The sequence below is a fragment of the Artemia sp. Qi Xiang Cuo genome, chromosome 10, assembly GCF_049724085.1.
Source record: "Artemia sp. Qi Xiang Cuo chromosome 10, ASM4972408v1, whole genome shotgun sequence".
In the NCBI taxonomy this organism is placed as follows: domain Eukaryota; kingdom Metazoa; phylum Arthropoda; class Branchiopoda; order Anostraca; family Artemiidae; genus Artemia; species Artemia sp. Qi Xiang Cuo.
In genome coordinates this window covers 45,698,743-45,719,523 of record NC_142803.1, presented here as the reverse complement: position 1 = coordinate 45,719,523, position 20,781 = coordinate 45,698,743, and the positions used below count along the sequence as shown (strand labels likewise).

Genomic DNA, 20,781 nt, shown 5'->3' with positions numbered 1-20,781 from the left:
AAGGCTGTCATACACCAACAAGACTATGCTTAATTTTGCAGATCTAGGGCACTAAGTAGTACTAAAACCCACCTAAAAATTCTCAGCTACGTATAAAGTACATAAAAAATATAAATACATACAAAATACATACTTGTTGGAGTATATAAAATACATAAATGAAATTGCAAAAGGAAAACGAAATAAAGCATTGATTTAAAATAGGCTTAATAACATGCATGAATAAAATACTTAAGAAAAGACAACAACAGAATATCAAACATTATTTAAATTCTGGAATATTATAGCATTGGTATAAGCTAGCATTCAGCGGATAAAAATTTTCTTCACAAAGCAGGTGATGTGGTGACAGAATTTAAATAGTTACAAATTGGACATAGATTGAACATAAAAAAAATCTAACAAAAATTGCAGTTAAAATAAGACAAGAGCTAGAAAAGAAGCACCTTTTAAATTCATGGCTTTGTTTCTTCTCTAAAGCCCTAATGACGATAAATTCTCGTCAATTTTGTTACATTTACAAGATTGTAATCATTCTTAATTTTTAGCTTTTAATTTCCTTTAATACTACTACTACTACTACTAAAAACTTACCGCAGGACCAAGCCGCCTAAGGCCAACACAGCTACGCACACTGCTCTTCCATCTCGATCTATTCAAAACATCTTTCTTTACACCCTCCCAGGAAGTTCCTATTTCCTTTAAATCTTTCTTAATGACATCCTCCCAGACGAGGACGACATGCTTTCGGTTTATTCCTAGGCAGCTGGCCGAAATGGACAATCCTCGGCAATCTGTCATCCCTCATCCGCAGAACGTGCCCTAGCCGTCTCAAACTTTCTCTCATTATAACCCTAGAAACCGGGATTGAACCACATTTTTCGTATAGCCTGCAGTTTGAAATACGGTCAGTCATAATAACCTTTGTTTGTTGACTTACACGGAAACTGAATATCTGACAAAATCTATATCATTTTAACAAGTTTGAACCTCTGGAGCAAAGAAGATGTGTAACTTGTAAGATTAGAAACTGGTGCTATCATCAACCAAAAATATCAAAGCCATATAATGTTTGGCTAAACTTGTAATTTTTTCAAGCTTCATAATCGTTTTTTTTTCAGGAACTGATATAAGACTCTTATTAATACTCAAATTTTGACAATTAAACTAATTAAATAGATTATTATTATTACTTCAATGGAAAAAATAAGAAATGTCGTCAAACACTAGATGACGTTGATAGTTTTATTTTATCGACACCAGCACCACTTCTCACTCTTATAGTTACCCATTTAGATGGGTAACCCAGTTATAGTTACCAAGCCAAAAATGAAGAGAACATAATATTTTACAACAACACGCCACTGCTAAAAAAAAAAGAATAAAATTGAAGCACTCAATGTTCGTTTTTTAAAAAAGTTTTAAAAAAATAAGTTTTTCAAACAAAAGCAAATAATCATATTAAAACCTCTGACGAGTGGAAAAAAAGTTCTATAGTAATTCAAATTTAACACGGATAGAAAATACTATCACTTATTGCATGAAATCCAAAACGAAGAGAACATTTCCTAACAGATACAAGAACGGATATTCCGGTCAAACTTAAAACGTACAAAAAATACCACAAATAGGAGTAGGGCTACCGCCCCCTTTTTGTGATAATTGAAAACTAAACATATTTTAAATTATATATTTCATTTTTATATTTGAAACTATATTTTAAACATTTTATTTTTTATATCAGAAAAATTAAAATTATTGAGATTTCCAGGAATTCATATCATAATATATTAAATAATAAAAAAAAAAAAAACCAGTCTTTTTAACTGAAAGTAAGGAACGACGTTAAGACTTAAAACGAACATAAATTATTCCGTTTATGAAGGAGGCTGTCCCCTCGTCAACGCCTCGCTCTTTACGCAAAATTTTTTTTTATTGTTAAAAAAAATAGAGTTGTGAGAAAGTCAAAATTTAGCGTAAAGAGCCAGGCGTTGAGGAGGGGACAGCCCCTCTCATAAACGGAATAATTTCTGTTCGTTTTAAGTTTTAACGTCGTTCCTTACTTTCAGTTAAAAAAAACTTGTGTTTTTATTTAATTTTTGAACGTTTTTGAACTAATGCAGGTTTTGATTTTGGCTCACCGTACATGAATAATTAAACAAAAATTTGCATGTTAGTTTTACTTCTATTTTGTTTAATGGCTGTTTCGAAGCTGTTTTAATCTTATTTACGAATGTTTTTATTAGCCATAAATACGTAACTTACAAATTAACTTACATATCGAACTTGTATATTCATATATTTTTAACACATATATTAGGGGGCTCGACTTCACGTCAATACTTTTCTCTTTAATCGAAAGTTCGAATTTTTTTCCAATTCTTAAAAATGACCCCTTAATCACAATCAGTTGATCAGTTGAAATCCGTTGAAAAACTTGTTGTTTTTTTACTTAATTTCTGATCTTTTTCTTTAATAATGCTGGGAAATCCGGCACCCTCTTCATAGCAATGTTCCTTCCCCCATGAAAACTTCCTTCATAGAAAGATCATCCCAAATAACCCCCAACCCCCCCCTCCCACCTACCAGAAAAAATCCCCCCTGAAAACGTCTGTATACTTCCCAATAACCAATACTATATGTTAACATTGGGTAAAGTTCATAACTTTCAGCCCTCCCCCCGGGGACTTCGGCGGATTAAGTCATCCTAGAAGACATTGTTATCATATTTTCAACCATGTTGAACAAAATGGCTATCTCAAAATTTTGATCGGGTGACTTTGGGAAAAAAATGAGCATGGGAGGGTGCTTAGTTATCCTCCATTTTTTGGTCACTTAAAAAGGGCACTAGAACTTTTAATTTCTGTTCGAATAAGCCCTCCCACGATATTCTAGGACCACTGGGTCGATACGATTACCCCTGGGAAAAAAAAAAAAAAAAAAAAAACAAAAAAAAAAACAAGCAAACCTTTTATTTATTGGTGAAAAAAATAGAAAAATCCAAATTTTTTTAGATAGGAGCTTGAAACCTCAACAGTAGGGTTCTCTGATACGCTGAATATTATAGTGTGATTTTCATTAAGGTTCTATAAATTTTAGGGGGTCGTTCCCCCTTCTTTTCTAAAATCAGCCAAATTTTCTCAGGCGCGTAACTTTTGATGGGTAAGACTAAACTTGATGAAACTTATATATTGGAAATCAGCATTAAAATCTGATTCTTTTAATCTATCTATTTGTATCAAAATTCCGTTTTTTAGAGTTTCGGTTACCATTGAGCCGGGTCGCTTTTTACTTACAGTTCGTTACCACGAACTGTTTGATTATGAAGATTCTTTGTCGATATTTTGACAAAATAAAACTAAACTAATCAAACCAAATGTTTTTCTCAATAAAACGCAAATAAAACCCAAGCCGCTTAGAGGCTTTGGGAGGGAGGGGGTAGCACCACTCATATTGGTAAACCTTGAGTAGCCTTGCGATATTTTTTGTGTTGTTGTGTTTTTATAGATGTTATGACAAATAAAAACAGACTGCTTAAAATATAAATCGTTTTCAGTAAAGCACAAAAAACACTATGGCCTTCTGAAAGTTTAGGTGGTATTAGCGCTACTTCTGTATGCTTTAATTTCTGTTCTTTTCATGTTTAACTGGAATACTCATTTAATTTCGTTTGGAATTCATTTATTCGTCTATTGCAGTATCTGTTATCTTTATGTTTGATGTGATTATTTATTTTCATTTCTCTCCGTTTTGGGTTTTGTTCATTTATTGATTGTAATTTCTGTTCGTTCCAAGTTTGGCTTTCTATAGGACTTGTCGGTCCCTATGTCCACCTGTCCACTTTACTCCACTATAAAACTCCCTGAAAGTTTCAAGGTCATACTCAGCCGTTGATACACATCATCCTGAATATTCCCTGAATGTTTCATTTTCACATACTTACTCGTTCCAGTGACATTGTGGATACACCATTTTAAATACCTGGATGCAAATAGTGCCTTTTGATTTAACTCAAAATCACCATCAACATACTCCAAACTTAATACCCTTAGTCGTTCTGAGATACTGCAGGTACGCCATTTTGACAACCTGGATGCACATCAAATATTTCATTTAGTTCCGCATCATTTCCAACATTCTCTGAAAGTTTCAACTTTATAACCTCGGGTGTTCCTGACACATCGCAGATATAGGATATGTAGATGGCTCTTTGAGTTGGAGTTTAGATACGCAGTTTGGAGGTCGGATCGCCTGAAGTTTATCACCAAAGCACATCTAACGTCGAGTACATTCATAAATGTAATACTGAGTAACTATGTAGCGCATTGAATACAAACTGCAACATTACGTTGGGGCCTACTGCCAATTCATACCTAGAACTCACCAGTTGAAACTTGACCGGTTCGAAGGGCACCATCAGAATCCTGGTAACGAACAATTTTGTTCCTAAGAAATTTGGTAATAAACTTTTATCTCACCAAATTTTCCCGATGACTGTGGTCCGAATTTTTTAGCAGCCTTGCTAACATTCTCAATCATGTGAATTCGTAGACCAATTCCTTCGCTTAATTTTTGACACTCACGATAAGTCTGTTGGGCCAATTCTCTAGTTGGTGAGACTACTACAGCTCGAAAGCCTTTCTTCTGGGGTTCACCAAGACAGTGAATTAAGGGTATGAGGAACGCAGCAGTTTTGCCAGAGCCAGTTGGGGCACATGCCAAGACCTCGCGGCGCTGAAAATAAATATATCTAAGTTTAGTCTTTATTTTTAACATGATTCGCCGCCAAAAATACATTGATAAAAAAAGTTTTGGCTCTAAAACAAACTTAATTGTGTTTTAATCCAAATTTTTATCCTGAATACGAAAATTGAATAAGACTTTTTTTATGCCACAGTATAAGCGTTCCAAGTTCTTTTTTTGCAAAATTTAGGGCTGCTTAAGAAATTTAATTTTTGAGGATTTTTTTCTTATACAAAGTTTTTGCGAAATATGATCACGTTCTATCAGCCACAATAATGTTTTCTTGTTGGCCTAAGTAAAACTGAAGATTAAAAAAAATACGTTTTAGAAAAAATTGCCTTATGCAAAATAGTTCTCTTTGAAGCTGACCATAAATGGTAACTATTGCCTAGGTTATACTAAATAGTAAAAAGTGATAACAAAACAAAGTTTCTAGAATTTCAAAAAAGATCTTGAGACCCTTCGAAACGAAGGCATATAAAAACAAATATACAGCATTTCAAAAGGAAAAAAAGTTGGAAAGCCATAGCCTGTGATAATTGTGATTATTTGTAAGTTAAATTTATCCGCTTTCAAATACTAAGTTTATTAGGGTCAAACCATGTGAATCCAATTTATTTCCTTGCGATAAAAATATTTATGCCACTTAAATAACCCACCGAAATCCTTGGAAATTCAGCAAATTTTGGAAAGTTTTCTTGGAAGTTCAGCAAATATTGGAAAGTGTTCTTGGAAATTCAGCAAATATGGGAAAGTTTTCTTGGAAATTCAGCAAATATTGTTTTCGAGACAAGGTTTTTGACATAACAATTTTAACAGGAGTCAATTTAGGCAGCGTTTTGGTTTTAGAATGTGCACATTCATTTTGAGTAACACCCCAGGTTCTCAAACTTTGTACAAGCTTTTTTAATATAATTAATTTAATATGACTTTAATTATAGACGAATGTAAATTTTAGGTTTAACTGGTATTTTTTGTTGAACTATTAGTTTTCGGTTAAGGATAAAACAAGGAATCTTACTACTGTAGTTAATTGCAGATAGAGTCTGCTTAAAAAACTTAAAAAATAAAAGCTTTTCTTTACATTTACCAAGAATTCTAATAACATCATAAATCAAATTTATATTAAACTTAAACTGATTTACTTTCCATTTTAACCAATAATTTAGTTTTTATTATCCATTGCTTATGTTTTGTTTACAACAATAGATGGTCACATTTTTCGGGACTTCTCTGGCCACGTCTACCGAGTAAAATTAATGTTACGCTCTCCCATAAGTTACAAAATAGCAGTTTTAATTTTTTCCTGATTGTTTAAAAGACAGATGTTTTCATTCCTACCCCCCCCCCTCCCCTGAAAACCCAAGGGAATCATATCTTAGCCTGGGTAGCACTGATATGCCTTTTTTTTTGTCCAGGCACTAGCAGGCCACTGGAGCTTCGAAACGGTTAAGGAGAGATATGGCTAAGGTCTTATTTGAAAACTAATGCTTACATCTACATGTTTCTTATAAATTTGTTTTGGTAACACCAGAGTAAAACACCAAATGGCACAAAAACGGCACTTTTTGGTGCCACTTCTTTGAATGTCATTTCTATATACGCCAAGTGTTTCATCTCCACCTCATGTCTACTCGTCATAACATAGAAGTAAAAGATTTCTACTAACAGAAAGACGAACCCTGTTTGACCCTGAAAGGGTTAAACTGTCAAAGATTTAAATAACAAGTCGATTTCCCATGGTCTAGCACTCTTAACAGGAGGTATACGGTTCTCTTTTTCGAAAATCAAAGAAAATCATTTTCAGCATCGATAGCGCAACTGTTGCTTCTGTAGTAGATTAAATAAAAAAAAACAAGTTTTTTAAACTGAAAGTAAGGAACGACGTTAAAACTTAAAACGAAAAGAAATTATTCCGTATATAAAAGGGGCTGTCCCCTCCTCAACGCCTCGCTCTTACGCTAAAGTTCGACTCTGTCTCACAACTTTGTTTTTTAAAACAATAAAGAACTTTAGCGTAAAGAGTGAGGCGTTGAGGAGGGGACAGTCCCTTTCATATAGGGAATAATTTCTGTTCGTTTTAAGTTTTAATGTCGCTCCTTACTTTCAGTTTAAAAAACTTGTTTTTTTTTATTTAATTTCTGATCGTTTTTTAGTTATAGCATCTTTTATTTGAATCAAAGTTTTACTTTTCTTTTACTAAATGGATGTCTTTACAAATTATTTTACGTAACTAACTTCTATATTCGTATATTTTTCTTCTGGCAAAAAATACAAAGTTGCAGATTTTTGCAGATATGAGCTTGAAACCTATGTAATAGGGTTTTCTGATACGCTGAATCTGACGGTGGGATTTTCATTAAAATTCTTTCACTTGTAGGGGATGTTTCCCCCTCTTTAAAAAATCGAGTAAATTTTCTCAGGCTCGTAGCCTTTGATGAGTAATACTAAACTTAATAAAATTTATATATTTAGAATCAGCATTATAAACACATTCTTTTGATACATTTATTGACATCAGAATTCCGTTTTTAAAAGTTTCGATTACTATTGAGCCGTATTGCTTGTTTTTTTTATTGTTTTTTTTTATTACGCATATGTTATTATGTATATGAGGGGGTTTCCCCTTAGTCAATACCACGCTCTTTATGTTAAAAGTTAAAAAAAATTTTGATTCACAAACCCCTGAATCACAAATGCCGTTTAGATAGAATAGATAGCTCTTTTGAAAGCACTAAAAAAAACTGTAGCGTAAAGAGCGAGGTATTGACTTGGGGGAGAACCCCCTCACATACGTTATAATTTCTGTTCGTTTTAAGTTCTAATATTCCTTCTTACATTTCAGTTGAAAAAACTTGTTTTTTTTTTTATTTAATTTCTGATCGTTTTTTAAATAATGCTTGGAAATCCGGCGCCGCCTTCATAGAAATGTCCCTTACCCCAAAGAAACATCCTCCACGGAAATATTCTACAGATTAACCCCCTCCTCTAGCCCCCCCCCTCCAGAAAAAATCCTTCCTGAAAATGGTTGTATGCTTCCCAATAACCAATAAATAATGCTGGCAAGTCCGGCGCCCCCTTCATGGCAATTTCCCTTCCCCCATGAAAGAGTTCATCGTTGAAAGATCCTCCAACATAAGCCCTGACCCCACCTTCCCAACCCCAAACACAAAAACAAACCACCAGAAAACTAAATGTAAATTCCCCATAACCCATAATAAAAGTTAAAAGTGGGTAAATTTAATAAAATTTATCCCACCCACAGGGAACGTAGGGGGATTAAGTCATCCTAAAAGACATATTTATCATATTTTCGACCATGCTGAACAAAATGGCTATCTCAAAATTTTGATCGGGTGACTTTGGGAAAAAAATAAGCGTGGCCTAGTTGCCCTCCATTTTTTTTTGGTCACTTAAAAAGGGCACTAGAACTTTTAATTTCCGTCCCAATGAGCCATCCCACGATATTCTAGGACCACTGGGTTGATACGATCACCCCTGGGGAAAAGAAAAGAAAAAAAAACAAATAAACACACATCCGTGATCTTTCTTCTGGCAAAAAATGGAAAATTCCACATTTTTGTAGATAGGAGCTTGAAACCTCTACAGTAGGGTTCTCTGATACGCAAAATATGATGGTGTGATTTTCATTAAGGTTCTATAACTTTTAGGGTGTATTCCTCCCTTTTTTTGAAAATCAGCCAAATTTTCTCAGGCACGTAACTTTTGATGAGTAGCACTATACTTGATGAAGGTTATATATTTGAAATCAGCATTGAAATTTGATTCTTTTGATATATCTATTGGTATCAAAAACCCGTTTTCTAGAGTTTCGGTTACCATTGAGCCGGGTCGCTCCTTACTTACAGTTCGTTACCACGAACTGTTGGATTTAGACAAGCTCTACCGGCAAGATTATCCAAAATTAACTGGCAATCAAAGATGGACAATGCAGAGTTAAAGGGTTAGCAAAAGGAAGTGATAGCAAAGAAAACAAGGATTCGTGACATCAAACAAGCTGGTAGAGAATATTTAAAAGAAAGTCTTAGATTGAAGCAAGATTGAAGAAAGGTTCACAGATCGTCCTCCGAGCATAATTATTAAAGGCAAGTCCGTATCAAGGGGGGTAACCAGCTCGACTCCCCCCTCCCCGAAATTTTTTACCGGCTCGTAAAAAAATAACAAAAATGAACATAAACAAGCTGGCAGAGAATATTTAAAAGAAGGTATTAGATTCAAGCAAGATTGAAGAAAGGTTCACAGATCGTCCTCCGAGCATAATTATTAAAGGCAAGGCCGTATCCAGGAGGGGTAACCGGTTCGACTCCCACTCCCCACAAAAAAATTACCACCTCTTAAAAAAAAAAAAAAAAAAAAAAAAAAATTTCATGCGTTTTGTGAAGTCTTTTTCTTATAAACAACCCCCCCCCCCCCAAAAAAAAAAGAAGCAAAAAACAAAAACAACAAACCCTGGAAACCGCGTTGATTAAAGGACATAATTTAAAGAACCTAAAGACAAATTCACATACTACCAAAAAAATAAGGAGAAACTATAGAAAGTGGACGGTAATTTACAAACGGAAATATCAACTCATTATCTTTTTTCCTACGAAACCACTTGAAGCAAAAACTATATTTAGACCCCATTGCACACTAGCTATCCTTAGTTCTGACTATTCGTCGGGTAAGCACGAACATCGGAATTATTGGTCGTCGTCTGCTCTTAATAGGTCCTAAGTTTTTACTTGTAATATTCTTAAAAGAACTGAAAGCTTCAGGGCAGGATAAGGTAATCTTTTCCTTTTACTGGAAAAATGTGGTGGAAAAAAAAAAACAGGCGAGGCTTAATAGGACAAGGAGTAGGTTCCACTGTTCTAAGACCCGAAGAATCGAAACTTATAATGATAGCCACCGTGTACTTACAACCTGTAATAGCTCGATTTTAAGCTATGCAGAAATCCTGGTAGCCATAGATCCTTCTTATCACATCGGGCTGCTGGGAGTAAATGCAACAATTTCATCTCCTCCCTAGGCATCCCAAACGGATAAAGAAAGCAGAACCACACTTTCCAGAAATTGTTGCGCGAGCTGCTGGATTCTCAGCACGTTGGAGGGGATCGATATGGCTTTTTGGAGCCCCGGCAAAGAGAGGGCATGTATATTCCATGACTGGTCTGATAAACGAAGTGAACCTTTAGGCATTCGTTTCTAAAAGAATTTACAAGAAAACACAACTGGAGCACGTTGAAATAATTAACCGCATACAAAAAAAACACATAAGAAAAGTTAAGTGTGCTCTAAAAAATTATTATTATTTAAAAATTAATTTGATCTGTGAATTCTGTTTGCTTTATTTGTTTTTTATTCTTCTGATTTGAAAGTCCATTATTTTTTTTTCGGAAATCCTCTGCATTTCTCTAACAAACAAAATGCGGATTGCTGTTAGCCGTCATATGCATTATGTTGATATACAGAGGAAGCCTTAACTTACCTCCATCATTAGTGGTATTGCCTGCATCTGAATAGGTGTTGGGGCAACGTATCCCGAGGCATTTATATTCTGAATTAGCGTCGGATTCATTCCGTATCTCGACGAAACTTCAGTAAAATCTTCAAATGGCTTGGACACATCACTACCTTGGACATAGATTCGATGCACCTTTCGGAAGTGATTTATCTGAAATAATAAATTATTTTTATGAGAAACGCATCTATATTGCATCAAAATACGCTATATCCTTAAAACCAAGTTTATTCTCTAGTTCCTGACACCCCAATCAATGTTGTTAATTTTAGAATCCATCATCCATTAAGGTTTGTCCTTTTTTCCCAGAACATTAAGTCTAACACAATTTATGTTATTATTTTTAAATTGTAGTATGTACAAGCTAAGGCTATGTCACTTGGCCTCAAAATATAACCCCTACTAATTGTCTCATATGAATTATATGATGAAAACAATTTGATTCTATGTTTATCACCGACTAATCGCCACATAAAGACTTTACTAGCAATTCCCAAATTACGTCATTGCGTTGCATTATTATTGATAATTGCTTCGTAACCGCATGCATAAGTACAGGATTTATAACCCTAGGAAGTATTGGAAATGAAAAAATGGTAATAATTAGCACAAGTTTGTGACCCCTCGTCCTTGAAGAGGTACAAGCTTTACAATTCTTGTTTACAAGTCGCTGTTCGTGATTATAGGAGAAGTTCCCGAAATATGGAAATTTAAAGCCTGGTACGGCCTGGGTTGTAAAGTTCAACTTCTAAGAGTTCTTGATTGCCGTCTTCTAGACTCTGAGTGAACTCCTATCAAATTCCAAGTGAATGCCGAAACTCTGGTGCCGAAAGTAGGTGGGACTCAAAAGTGGTGAACATCTCTGAAAGTCCAGCAGCTCTGTTCCCTTTGCCAAAAATAATTTCCATAAAAGGCTCAAGCAGACTGGAGATCCGAAAAAAGAACTATGTATCTCAAAACCACTATTTCCCTTTCCCATTGGCCAGGGTACTTCTCCTATAAACTTCAAGCCATTCAGTGAAAACGAAATGTCTGCCGGACTCTCTACTGTAAATTTGGTTATGGAAGATGATATTGGGAGGTTGAAGTTGAAGCCTTCAATTTGCGGCTCCGATCATGTAGATAAAAGGAAATTCTTATGCACAGCACATCTACCTTTCTTATAAGAAGTTGATGGGAAGGGGGAAGTTTATAGAAGGGGGCATAGGCCCAAATCCTAAAGATCAGAATTTCTTACAAGTTTTCACCTTAAACAGAGAGCAACTGAAGTTGCTCTGGTGTTTTCATTGAAGCAACTCTATAAGCTTCTGTGACCTATGTGGATCAGTTGCAACAATTGTATTTTATTAATATTGGTGGTGGTCTTATTTGTTTCTAGTTTATTTTAGTTTTTGTCTTTGTGTATTCTGTTCTGAAAATGCCTCGTTTTCATGCAGGCAAAATATCCGCGTCGTTTTAGTTTTTTATCTTTTTTTTCTAATGGCCACAGTCTCGTTTATTTGTTCTTCATTGAGTTTTTTCTCTCTTTGTTGTTCTTCGGCTTAAGATCTTTCTTACTTAATCTTTTGCTTCTATAGCCTTTGAGCACATCATATCTACCTATATTCACAAAAATAAAGGTCCTTACCAAGGGAGTATCCAAGGGTTTTGCTCAGGGAGGGGGGGGTAAAAAAAACTACAAAACGCATCAAAAATTTGTATATATGCATTTCGTTACTTTTTTATGAGTCGGATAAAAAATAAGAGGGGAGGGGGGTTCAAACTCAGTAACACTCTCCCCTGGATGCGGCCTTAGTCCTCGCGGTAGTTAAGGCTTAAAAGCCTTAACTGATACCACCAATTAATTTGTATTACCTGTTCCTGTTCCAAAGCTAGGAGCTGTTGCTTGGATCTTTTCTTGACTTTTTTCTTTCTTGATTTGGACGACAGCAACGCTTCACTATGAGAACTGAGTAACTTCAATTTTTCTTCATCTTCTTCTTTACAAGAATCAACATCTTCATCGTCCATGACTAGAAAATAACAAATATTTAACAGTAGTTATTATTGGAAATCGAATATAAATTTTCTTTATCCTTGAAATGGGTCCCCTGTTTAATTCAGCACTTTTCTTTAAAAAAAAATAAAACCTGTTACATCTTTCAGTTAAAGCACCCCCTCCCCCCCCCAAAAAAACGTATATTTCTTAGTATCAAATACTACATGTCAATGATGGGCACGGCCCTTTCCCCACGGACTATGGGGTCATGTCATCTCCAAAAACAAAATTTTTGGAGTTTTCAACTATGTCAAATCAAAATCAAATGGCCTTCTTAAAATTTTGAGTAGATGTCTTTGGGGAAAAACGGGCGCCAGAGAGGGGCTATCTGCCCTCCAATCTTTTTGGTCACTTAAAAGGGCACTAGAACTTTTTATTTCCGTTAGAGTGAGTAATTTCCCGATCTTCTATGACCATTGGTGATACCAACACTCGATACGAATATATATATATATATATATATATATATATATATATATATATATATACATATAAGTAGTAACCGTACAATTCGTTGAAAACCTAAATGCAAACTTACGCCTGAAGGCATAGATATGTGTTTAGGTTTTCAACGAATTGGGGTTACCAGGGTCATTTAATACTGGTCCTATTAAGGACAAGTTTTTCTGACGTAGATTTCTAGTTCATGATATACAAGTTTGTTTTTTTTTCGGTTAAATCCATGGTCATTCATCTGTAAGTTGATTAGTAGGTTTTTTTTTTTTTAAACTTGGCTATTCGTTTCATGGGTTTCATTACAAGTTTTTTTTTAGGTTAAATCCGTATTGAAAAAACCGGTGTATCTTTTTAGTTTTCTTTAAAATTCATATTAGTAAGAGAATTGAATTCAAAGAGAACAGTTTTTATTTGCAAGGATATTAGTAGAGGAAAAAATGAGTGGTGCATTTACATTATTGGAGATTAATGATGGAGCTAGCAACAGTGATGTAATTACTTCTTTAGTTTACGAGATTTGCAAATTTTTTGCGAAGAGGTATTAGCGTAAAGGTATTGCGATGGTTAAGAATGCCTCACGGGTAATTAAAGAATGGGGTGCTTACATCAGATACTTAATAGATTTGACGCTTACAAGAGATATTTCTAGAGTCAAATATATTTGGTGTTGGTGATATTATGACCCTCCAAGTCCCCTGAGGAAAGGGCTGCACAGTGTATCGGTATCACACGTATTATTTTTGGGCGTATTGCTATCGCAGGTATCTATACAGATTTTTAGTAGCTCGTATAAAAGATATTACTCATATCTACGTTCTTCATATAAATTCAACCATCAGCAACTTCAAAACTGCACTAAAAACGGCACTTTTGGTGCAATGTCTCAAGTGGAAAAGCTGGGGCTAATGGACTACCAGCACTTTTAGATTCACGTTTAATGGCTCATTCGAAAGCTAATGCTCGTATCTACGTTATGTTTATCATTACTACCATCACTTAAAACAATAATTTGGTTTTAACTTCTTATGTAGTTAAAATAAAAAAAAAAATTTTTTTTTTAATTTAACGCATGGAACGACGGTAAAACTTAAACCGAACAGAAATTATTCCGTATATGAAAGGGGCTGTCCCCTCCTCAACGCCTTGCTCTTTACGCTAAAGTTTTTTATTGTTTTAAAAAAAGAGTCGTGAGAAAGTCAAACTTTTGCGTAAAAAGCGAGGTGTTGAGGAGGGGACAGCCCCTTTCATATACAGAATAGAGTTTTATGGATATTGGTAAAAGTGGTATTTTACTTTTAAAAAGTTCAATATTCAAAGCTAGATTCAGCAGGAGCTTATGTTAGTAGTTGTGAAATTTGTGATATAAGGAGCAATTGCCCCCTATTTTTTAAAAAATAAATTTTTGTGGCATTTATACTTTTAAAAAATACAAAGTTCAATAATCGAACCTACCTTCAGAAGGAGCAAAGGATAGTAGTGGTGACAATTGAGATATAAGGAGCAATTGCCCCCTATTTTTGAAAAAAATACATATATGAGGGGGTTCGCCCCTTGGTCAATACCTCACTCTTTAGGCTAAAGTTTGTTTATTGCTTTCAAAAGAGCTATTTATTCTAATTAAGCGACCTTTTTGATTCAGGGGTAATTTTTAAAGAATTGGAACAAAATTTGAACTTAGCGTGAAAGGCGAGGTGTTGAGGAGGAGGAAACCCCCCTCATATACGTAATAATTTTATTACGTAATAATTTTATTATTATATATATATATATATATATATATATATATATATATATATATATATATATATATATATATATATATATATATATATATATATATATATATATATATGTGTGTGTGTGTGTGTGTATGTGTGTGTGTGTGTGTGTGTGTGTGAGTATTGAATTTATTTTACACCCATCATAAACATAAAAATTGATGGAAAAAAAGCAGAAAAGAGAAAACAAAAAACATCCACTTAATGGTACAGACAAAGCAAATACGCATCAATCAAAGTGATGAGAGTAGACGTAGCCAAGGATGGCTGCTACCCTTCAACTTAGCACAATACTTGTCAAGCAACTGATTAACTGCAGAAAATGGATCAGTTACTCGTATCGCCGGATAAGGTAAGAATTATTCGTTCTCAGTGGAACTTGCAGCAGAAACTTCAAATATCGGAAGAAAATTCTACGGATTTTCAATTTATCTTCTTTACGCAGAAGTTTCCAAAATGGTGTTATATATAATATATGTGGCAGCGCGACAGCATTATAAATTCTAGCCAGTGAAAACCTATTAAGATTTCTCTTCGAAGAAACTGTGGCCCCATACGCAGTTCTAATTTTACGCTCTATGTGTGTGATGATTAGCAAATGGGTAGATTAGTGCGTCACCAATGGGCAGTCCCAAGTATACTAATGACTCCACAGGCTTGATAGACTGAGATCTTAGTTGATTGTGAGGTAGAACAGATTTATTCAAATTGAACAACATTGCTTCTGATTTTGAAAAATAAAATCTAAAGACAATATCACCATACTGAGATGACAGGATATTAAAATTACTTTATAGGGATGTTATTTGCCGAGAAAAATTCAAGATGTCATCCGCAAATCCAACTCTGGTCACATCTATTCCTCTTAGAATACAGCTTGTAGTGACTTTGGACTGTGCCTCGGAAATACTATTAATAAACAACTCTGGCGAAGAAATAGCGCCCTGTTTTCTATCTTTTTTACATGGATTTTCCTAGTGGGTTTTGCAAGGAATGCGTAAACACACATTTAATTGGCGATACAGATCATAGAGAGGTCGAACAATAGCTAGGTCGACACCATTTTTCCGTAATTCTAGCATTATCTGTGCATGTATGTCCGAGTCAAATGCGCGGCGTACGTCGTATTCACCCATAGCCAGCGATTCATTAGAAATGTGCGCGTCTAACAGAACATTTGCTAAAACATGTAATGCGTGAGCGCATTCCCATTCTTGACTGGAAACCATACTGGTGGGAAGGGGCCTTGCAACACTTCCTAATGTCACCTATTATTATATCATCCATAGCCAGCGATTCAATAGAAATGTGCGCATCTAACAGAACATTTGCTGCAACATGTAATGCGTGAGCGCATCCCATTCCTGACTGGAAACCAAACTGGTGGGGAGGGGCCTTGCAACACTTCCTAATGTTACCTGTTATTAACAATTCAAAAAGCTTGAAAAAACAGAGGAAATAGTTATCGGTCTATAGGAAGAAGGTTCTGTTGCGGGTTTTCCTTTTTTTCAGTACAGGCGTTATGGATCCTAAGCAAAATAAATCTGGTACAACACCATGCGTCATAATAATCTGGTAAGCAATTGCAAGATGTTGAAATAAAAGGGGACTACCATTCAATAGATGATGTGCACATATTTAATCGGCACCACTTGACGATTTTTTCTTTAATTTTTTGCCCACTTCCGGATTTGACTACTATTCACAACAAAATAATTTAACTCTTTAGTAAGGAGCAGACTTAGTTGCTCATAAAATATTCGGTTTTTCGACTCGTCTGGGGCTGCAAATTCCGCACTAAAATAATCAACCCATTCTTTCTCACCAATCGTACTGGAAGTCGGATTATTGTACTCAGCAGGCTTTCCACGCAGATTCCCAATCAGATTGCGATTATTCATAATTTTTAACACAGTTTCGAGTTATAAAGCACTACAATGTTTACGCAGTTGTTTTGCAAATTTCTATTTAGTAGAAGTATGAATTTTATTGACTGTACCACTTTCAAACCTGTCACATTCATGACAAATCTGCAGCCAAAACTTGGCCGCAGCCTTTGCATTAACCAAATCGGAGTTTTGGGCCCAACCTGTTACTCGAGATGTACGGCGCAATTCAACACTGGAACAGCTGAGCTTTCAGCTATTTTTAAAGCGTGGCACATTTCAGCAAAGTGTAGGTTCAGTTGCAGTCTTATTTCAGTATCAGGTAAGTCAGCATTCCACTGGAGTAGATGAAATGGGACCTTAATTTTTCCGAGGACTTCGTCCCACTTTTGTTGGAATAAAGGGCGGAAGACCTTTTTCCAGTCACTCACGAGCTTCGGTTTAGGTTTCGGCGAATATGCATTCACAATACATGGGATAGTGACAGACAGGGGCAGATGGTCTGAGTACATTCCGTCAAGTCCTACTTGTAAGGTAGGTAGTTCAACATTATAACTAATAGCTTGATCGATGTTCGACACAGACTGAGAGACACTTATAAAAGAATATTGCTTGTTTTTCGTGGCTAGCTTGAATCCATTAGGAAGTGAACTTACAAGCACTTGGGTACGAGAGTTGCTGTTGTCTTCAATGTTACAGTTAAAGTCCCCCAAAATCACTAATGGTAAGCCGTCCCTTAGTAATTTCTTTATTGAATTTCCGAGTCTCTTGCAAGCGATAGCAAACTTTTGCTCCGAAACAATATTATTGTAATTAGTAGGCAGTAAAGATTGGCTACAATGAAATCCCCACACTTAATAAGCTGGAAGTTTTCACTTTTCTGGAGACAGGCAGGGGGGACGCGAACAGAATTGGAGATTATAGCAAGCCCTCCTGAAGGGGGTCCGTGGTTGCCGGATTTGCGTGCTGGCTGTATAATATAATGATGATCTGAAGAAAATTTTAGCAAGTCGACACTGGCTTCTGTGAGAAAATGTTCTAAGAGGCAAATAAGGTCGGATTTCGTCGATAGTTCACTAAGAAATGGCAATTTGTCCAGCAGTTTACCATTCATATTCCAACTGTACACCATGCAACCCATCATGATACAGGAGGCATAGACGGCTGTGCTTGATTAAATGGGCATGAGGCGTGGTAGCAATTGTGCTTTTTTGACTACAATTTAAACAAATTTTGGGCTTTTTACGCGGGCTAAATCTTGAAGACATATGATCAGTGCCACCACAGTGTGAGCACTTTTCTTGTTGGTTGCTGTTGGCAGCGATATGACCAGCACTGTGACATTTAAAGCAGCGCCGGGGCAGAAAACGGAACTTTTCAACCCTGAATAGCTCAAGATAGATCTTAAGGGATTGGCAATAGCATTGTCCAGATCAGCACGACTCTGGTAGTATAGCTTGAAGACTCTATATATATATATATATATATATATATATATATATATATATATATATATATATATATATATATATATATATATATATATATATATATATATATATATATATATATATATATATATATATATATATATATATATATATATATATATATATATATATATATATATATATATATATATATATATATATATATATATATATATATATATATATATGAGTGTGTATATGTATGTACGTGTGTGTACATATATCTTCAATTTCCAGTTTCCCAAAATGAGTTATGTTTACCTCATTTTTCTTGGCAAGAAACAAATAAAAACACTTGAATATTTTTGTGAAAATTCTATTCACTGTTAACTGCAAAATAATTTTCAGTTTCCTTGCTCTCCTAGAATCATATTTTTCAGATTAGAGCCTCTTAAGTTACTGCAACCATGTTAAGAATTAAAAAAAAAAAAAAAAAAAAAAAAACAGAATGTTAAAACTCAAAGGGAATTATGTCAGACATGACCGGCAAAATCATTTAATCTACACAAAATAAAACTATGGAACAGCCTTACAGCTAAACAAGCATTACCCTAGTAGCGCAATTAGCAAAAAACGGGTTCTAGATATGGTTCAAATCATACTATTTAAAGAAGTACAAAGAAGTGGCGACAATATTGTCAGTTGAGAAATAAAATGAAGTTTGTCTATCTGATTATTTATCGATGTTTATGTTCTTTTTCTTCCCAAGCACAATATCATCCAGATGAATACTACCAGACAATGGAGTTTGCTCATGGACTACAGTTTGGGTAAGATCCTTGAAATAAAGTTACAAGATCTGACATTCGCAATTGCCCTCTTTATTGTTGGTCTCACACCTACTGAGTACTGAACAGCCTGATTCTCTGCTCATCTCTGAGGATAGACACTTTTATAAAGCTTGCTCCCTTTGAAAAAGACGACAGATGCGATGAAAAGACATCCCTCTCTTGTTTGAGACAAATAGAGTGGAAAAGAAAGTATTTTTCCAAATGCAAGTAATGAGTAAGGCTAAAAATTAAAACTACCAAAAATCATCCTGAATAGGAGGAGGGGCATTGCTTCCCAATAAATCCCGATGCAACGTTTAAGCTGTTTTTGGTACTTTACTGAAAACAAAACATTTCTGATATTTTGGTTGAGAGCATGAAAGTACTTTAAAAAGTATTGACATATAGTATTTGAAAAATATACTTTTTTCAAAACGAATAAAGCATTTATAGTTACTACTTGAGCATCCGTTGCATTATAGTAAGTTTTCAATAAAGTGCATGCAACCACTTAAACGATACAAGATGGTGTTCAGAGGGGATGTAGGGGATTAGCCCCCCTCTAATTAAGGGCAACTTTTGTTCATTTCAAGTTTTAACGACACACATTAGTTCTATCTTTTAGTGACATGTTGTTTTAAATATTTGATCCCTATTCGTTTGGTTTATTTGTCATGTGAATATGGTTTTGGTTTCTTCCCTAAAAGAAGGTTTTCCTCATTTGAGAGGGCTAATACTTTACTGTCAACGATAAATTGTCATTATCACCGGGAATATGTAGTAATATTGGTATAAGTCTAGAATCGGGGCTATTGAGAAGCAGACATGTTAAAAAAAAAAAGAATATTGTTGCTTCATAATATGCAGCACATTTTGAATGTGCTTCCACTATACTTTACCCCCCTAATGTACAAATATATAGCCAAAATTGAACTTCCTTGTTAGCTAGTAAACACTCAAGAATAGAAGTTAGGTTAATCATAATGAAATATAACTAAGCATGATAAAAATATAATACTTTAGAAACAATTTGGGCTATATATTTGCACATTGAGGGGGGGGGGAGGTAAAGTATAGCGGGTCTGCATGCCTAATGTGTTAGGTACAATTATTCTGCATATTCTAAACTTAGTATTTTTGGACCCGTTATACTTTACCCCCACCCCCCTAATGTGCAAATATATAACCCAAATTTGTTTCTTAAGTATTAATATTGAATTAAAATATAGCTACAATACCTACAATGCAGTTTTCCACCGAGCCGAAGCTAATTGTCTAGTATAAAGGTCGTGAAAACCGGTTATTGTTTGATCTTCGCGATACAAATTCTCGAGTGTGCACTAGCTAACAAGGAAGAACCGCCAATATTATATATTTCCCAAGCATTTTGCCATGCGTCACCCTTGTTTCAACCTGTGTACCCATTAATTGAATCAACGATGACGAAATCCAGAAACGAAAAACACATAGGAAATTTCTAATTTGGGTTATATATTTGAACATTAAAAAGGGGGAGGGTGGAAAGTATATTGGAAACACCTTCAAATGTATTAGCTACAATCTTTCTGCATATTAAAAAGTAACATTTTTTTTTCTTAACATGTTTCCTTCTCAATTGCCCCAATTCTAGGCTTATACCCTAATATCAACAGGCTATTCTTGCATGTGTTTTAATATTGCGAAATATAATCAGAAATGCTTCGCGATGAAAACACATGTGAAAAGGATTTCCTATCTTACTATTCAAACTAATGGTCAGCATTTAGTTTACTCAGTAATGCATACACCAGAAGAGCAGACTCTTAAGTTAAGAAAAAAAAATCGCAAAATCCACGTATCAGTAGACAAGCGGCAATGAATCCGGCCGCAATGAAAAAATTTAATTTTTCTTCTCTCAAGCAGTAATTTATTCATTTTTTGTTAAGTTTTTGGTAATGTGGATAACCAAATACACTGCTGTAAATAAATATTTTATTTTTTTATTAACAGTACGATTTCAGGTTACTAGGCTTCCTACTTATTTGTTATGCATTTTTATAGTAAATTATTGTCTCCACTGAGAAAAGAAATTATTCTATGTAGCCTGTAGCAGCATT

The 20,781-nt window shown here is 34.8% G+C and overlaps 2 protein-coding genes across 2 annotated transcripts in view; one reads left to right on the top strand and one right to left on the bottom strand.

The window, feature by feature from the left end:
* ais (DExD-box helicase 52) overlaps window positions 1-20,781 on the bottom strand; it is a 141,300-nt gene that overhangs the window by 60,097 nt on the left and 60,422 nt on the right. Inside the window, exons 3-5 of the mRNA XM_089095461.1 lie at window positions 12,122-12,279; window positions 10,235-10,420; window positions 4,479-4,734 (exon numbers count right to left, since the gene is read on the bottom strand). Of these exons, the coding sequence (XP_088951587.1) occupies window positions 4,479-4,734; window positions 10,235-10,420; window positions 12,122-12,279 (600 nt within the window). The remainder of the gene's footprint in view (window positions 1-4,478; window positions 4,735-10,234; window positions 10,421-12,121; window positions 12,280-20,781) is intronic.
* LOC148947817 (GPI mannosyltransferase 3-like) overlaps window positions 18,559-20,781 on the top strand; it is a 35,283-nt gene continuing 33,060 nt past the window's right edge. The window contains exon 1 of the mRNA XM_089096242.1: window positions 18,559-18,685. Coding sequence (XP_088952368.1) covers window positions 18,570-18,685 — 116 coding nt within the window. The 5' untranslated portion in view covers window positions 18,559-18,569. The remainder of the gene's footprint in view (window positions 18,686-20,781) is intronic.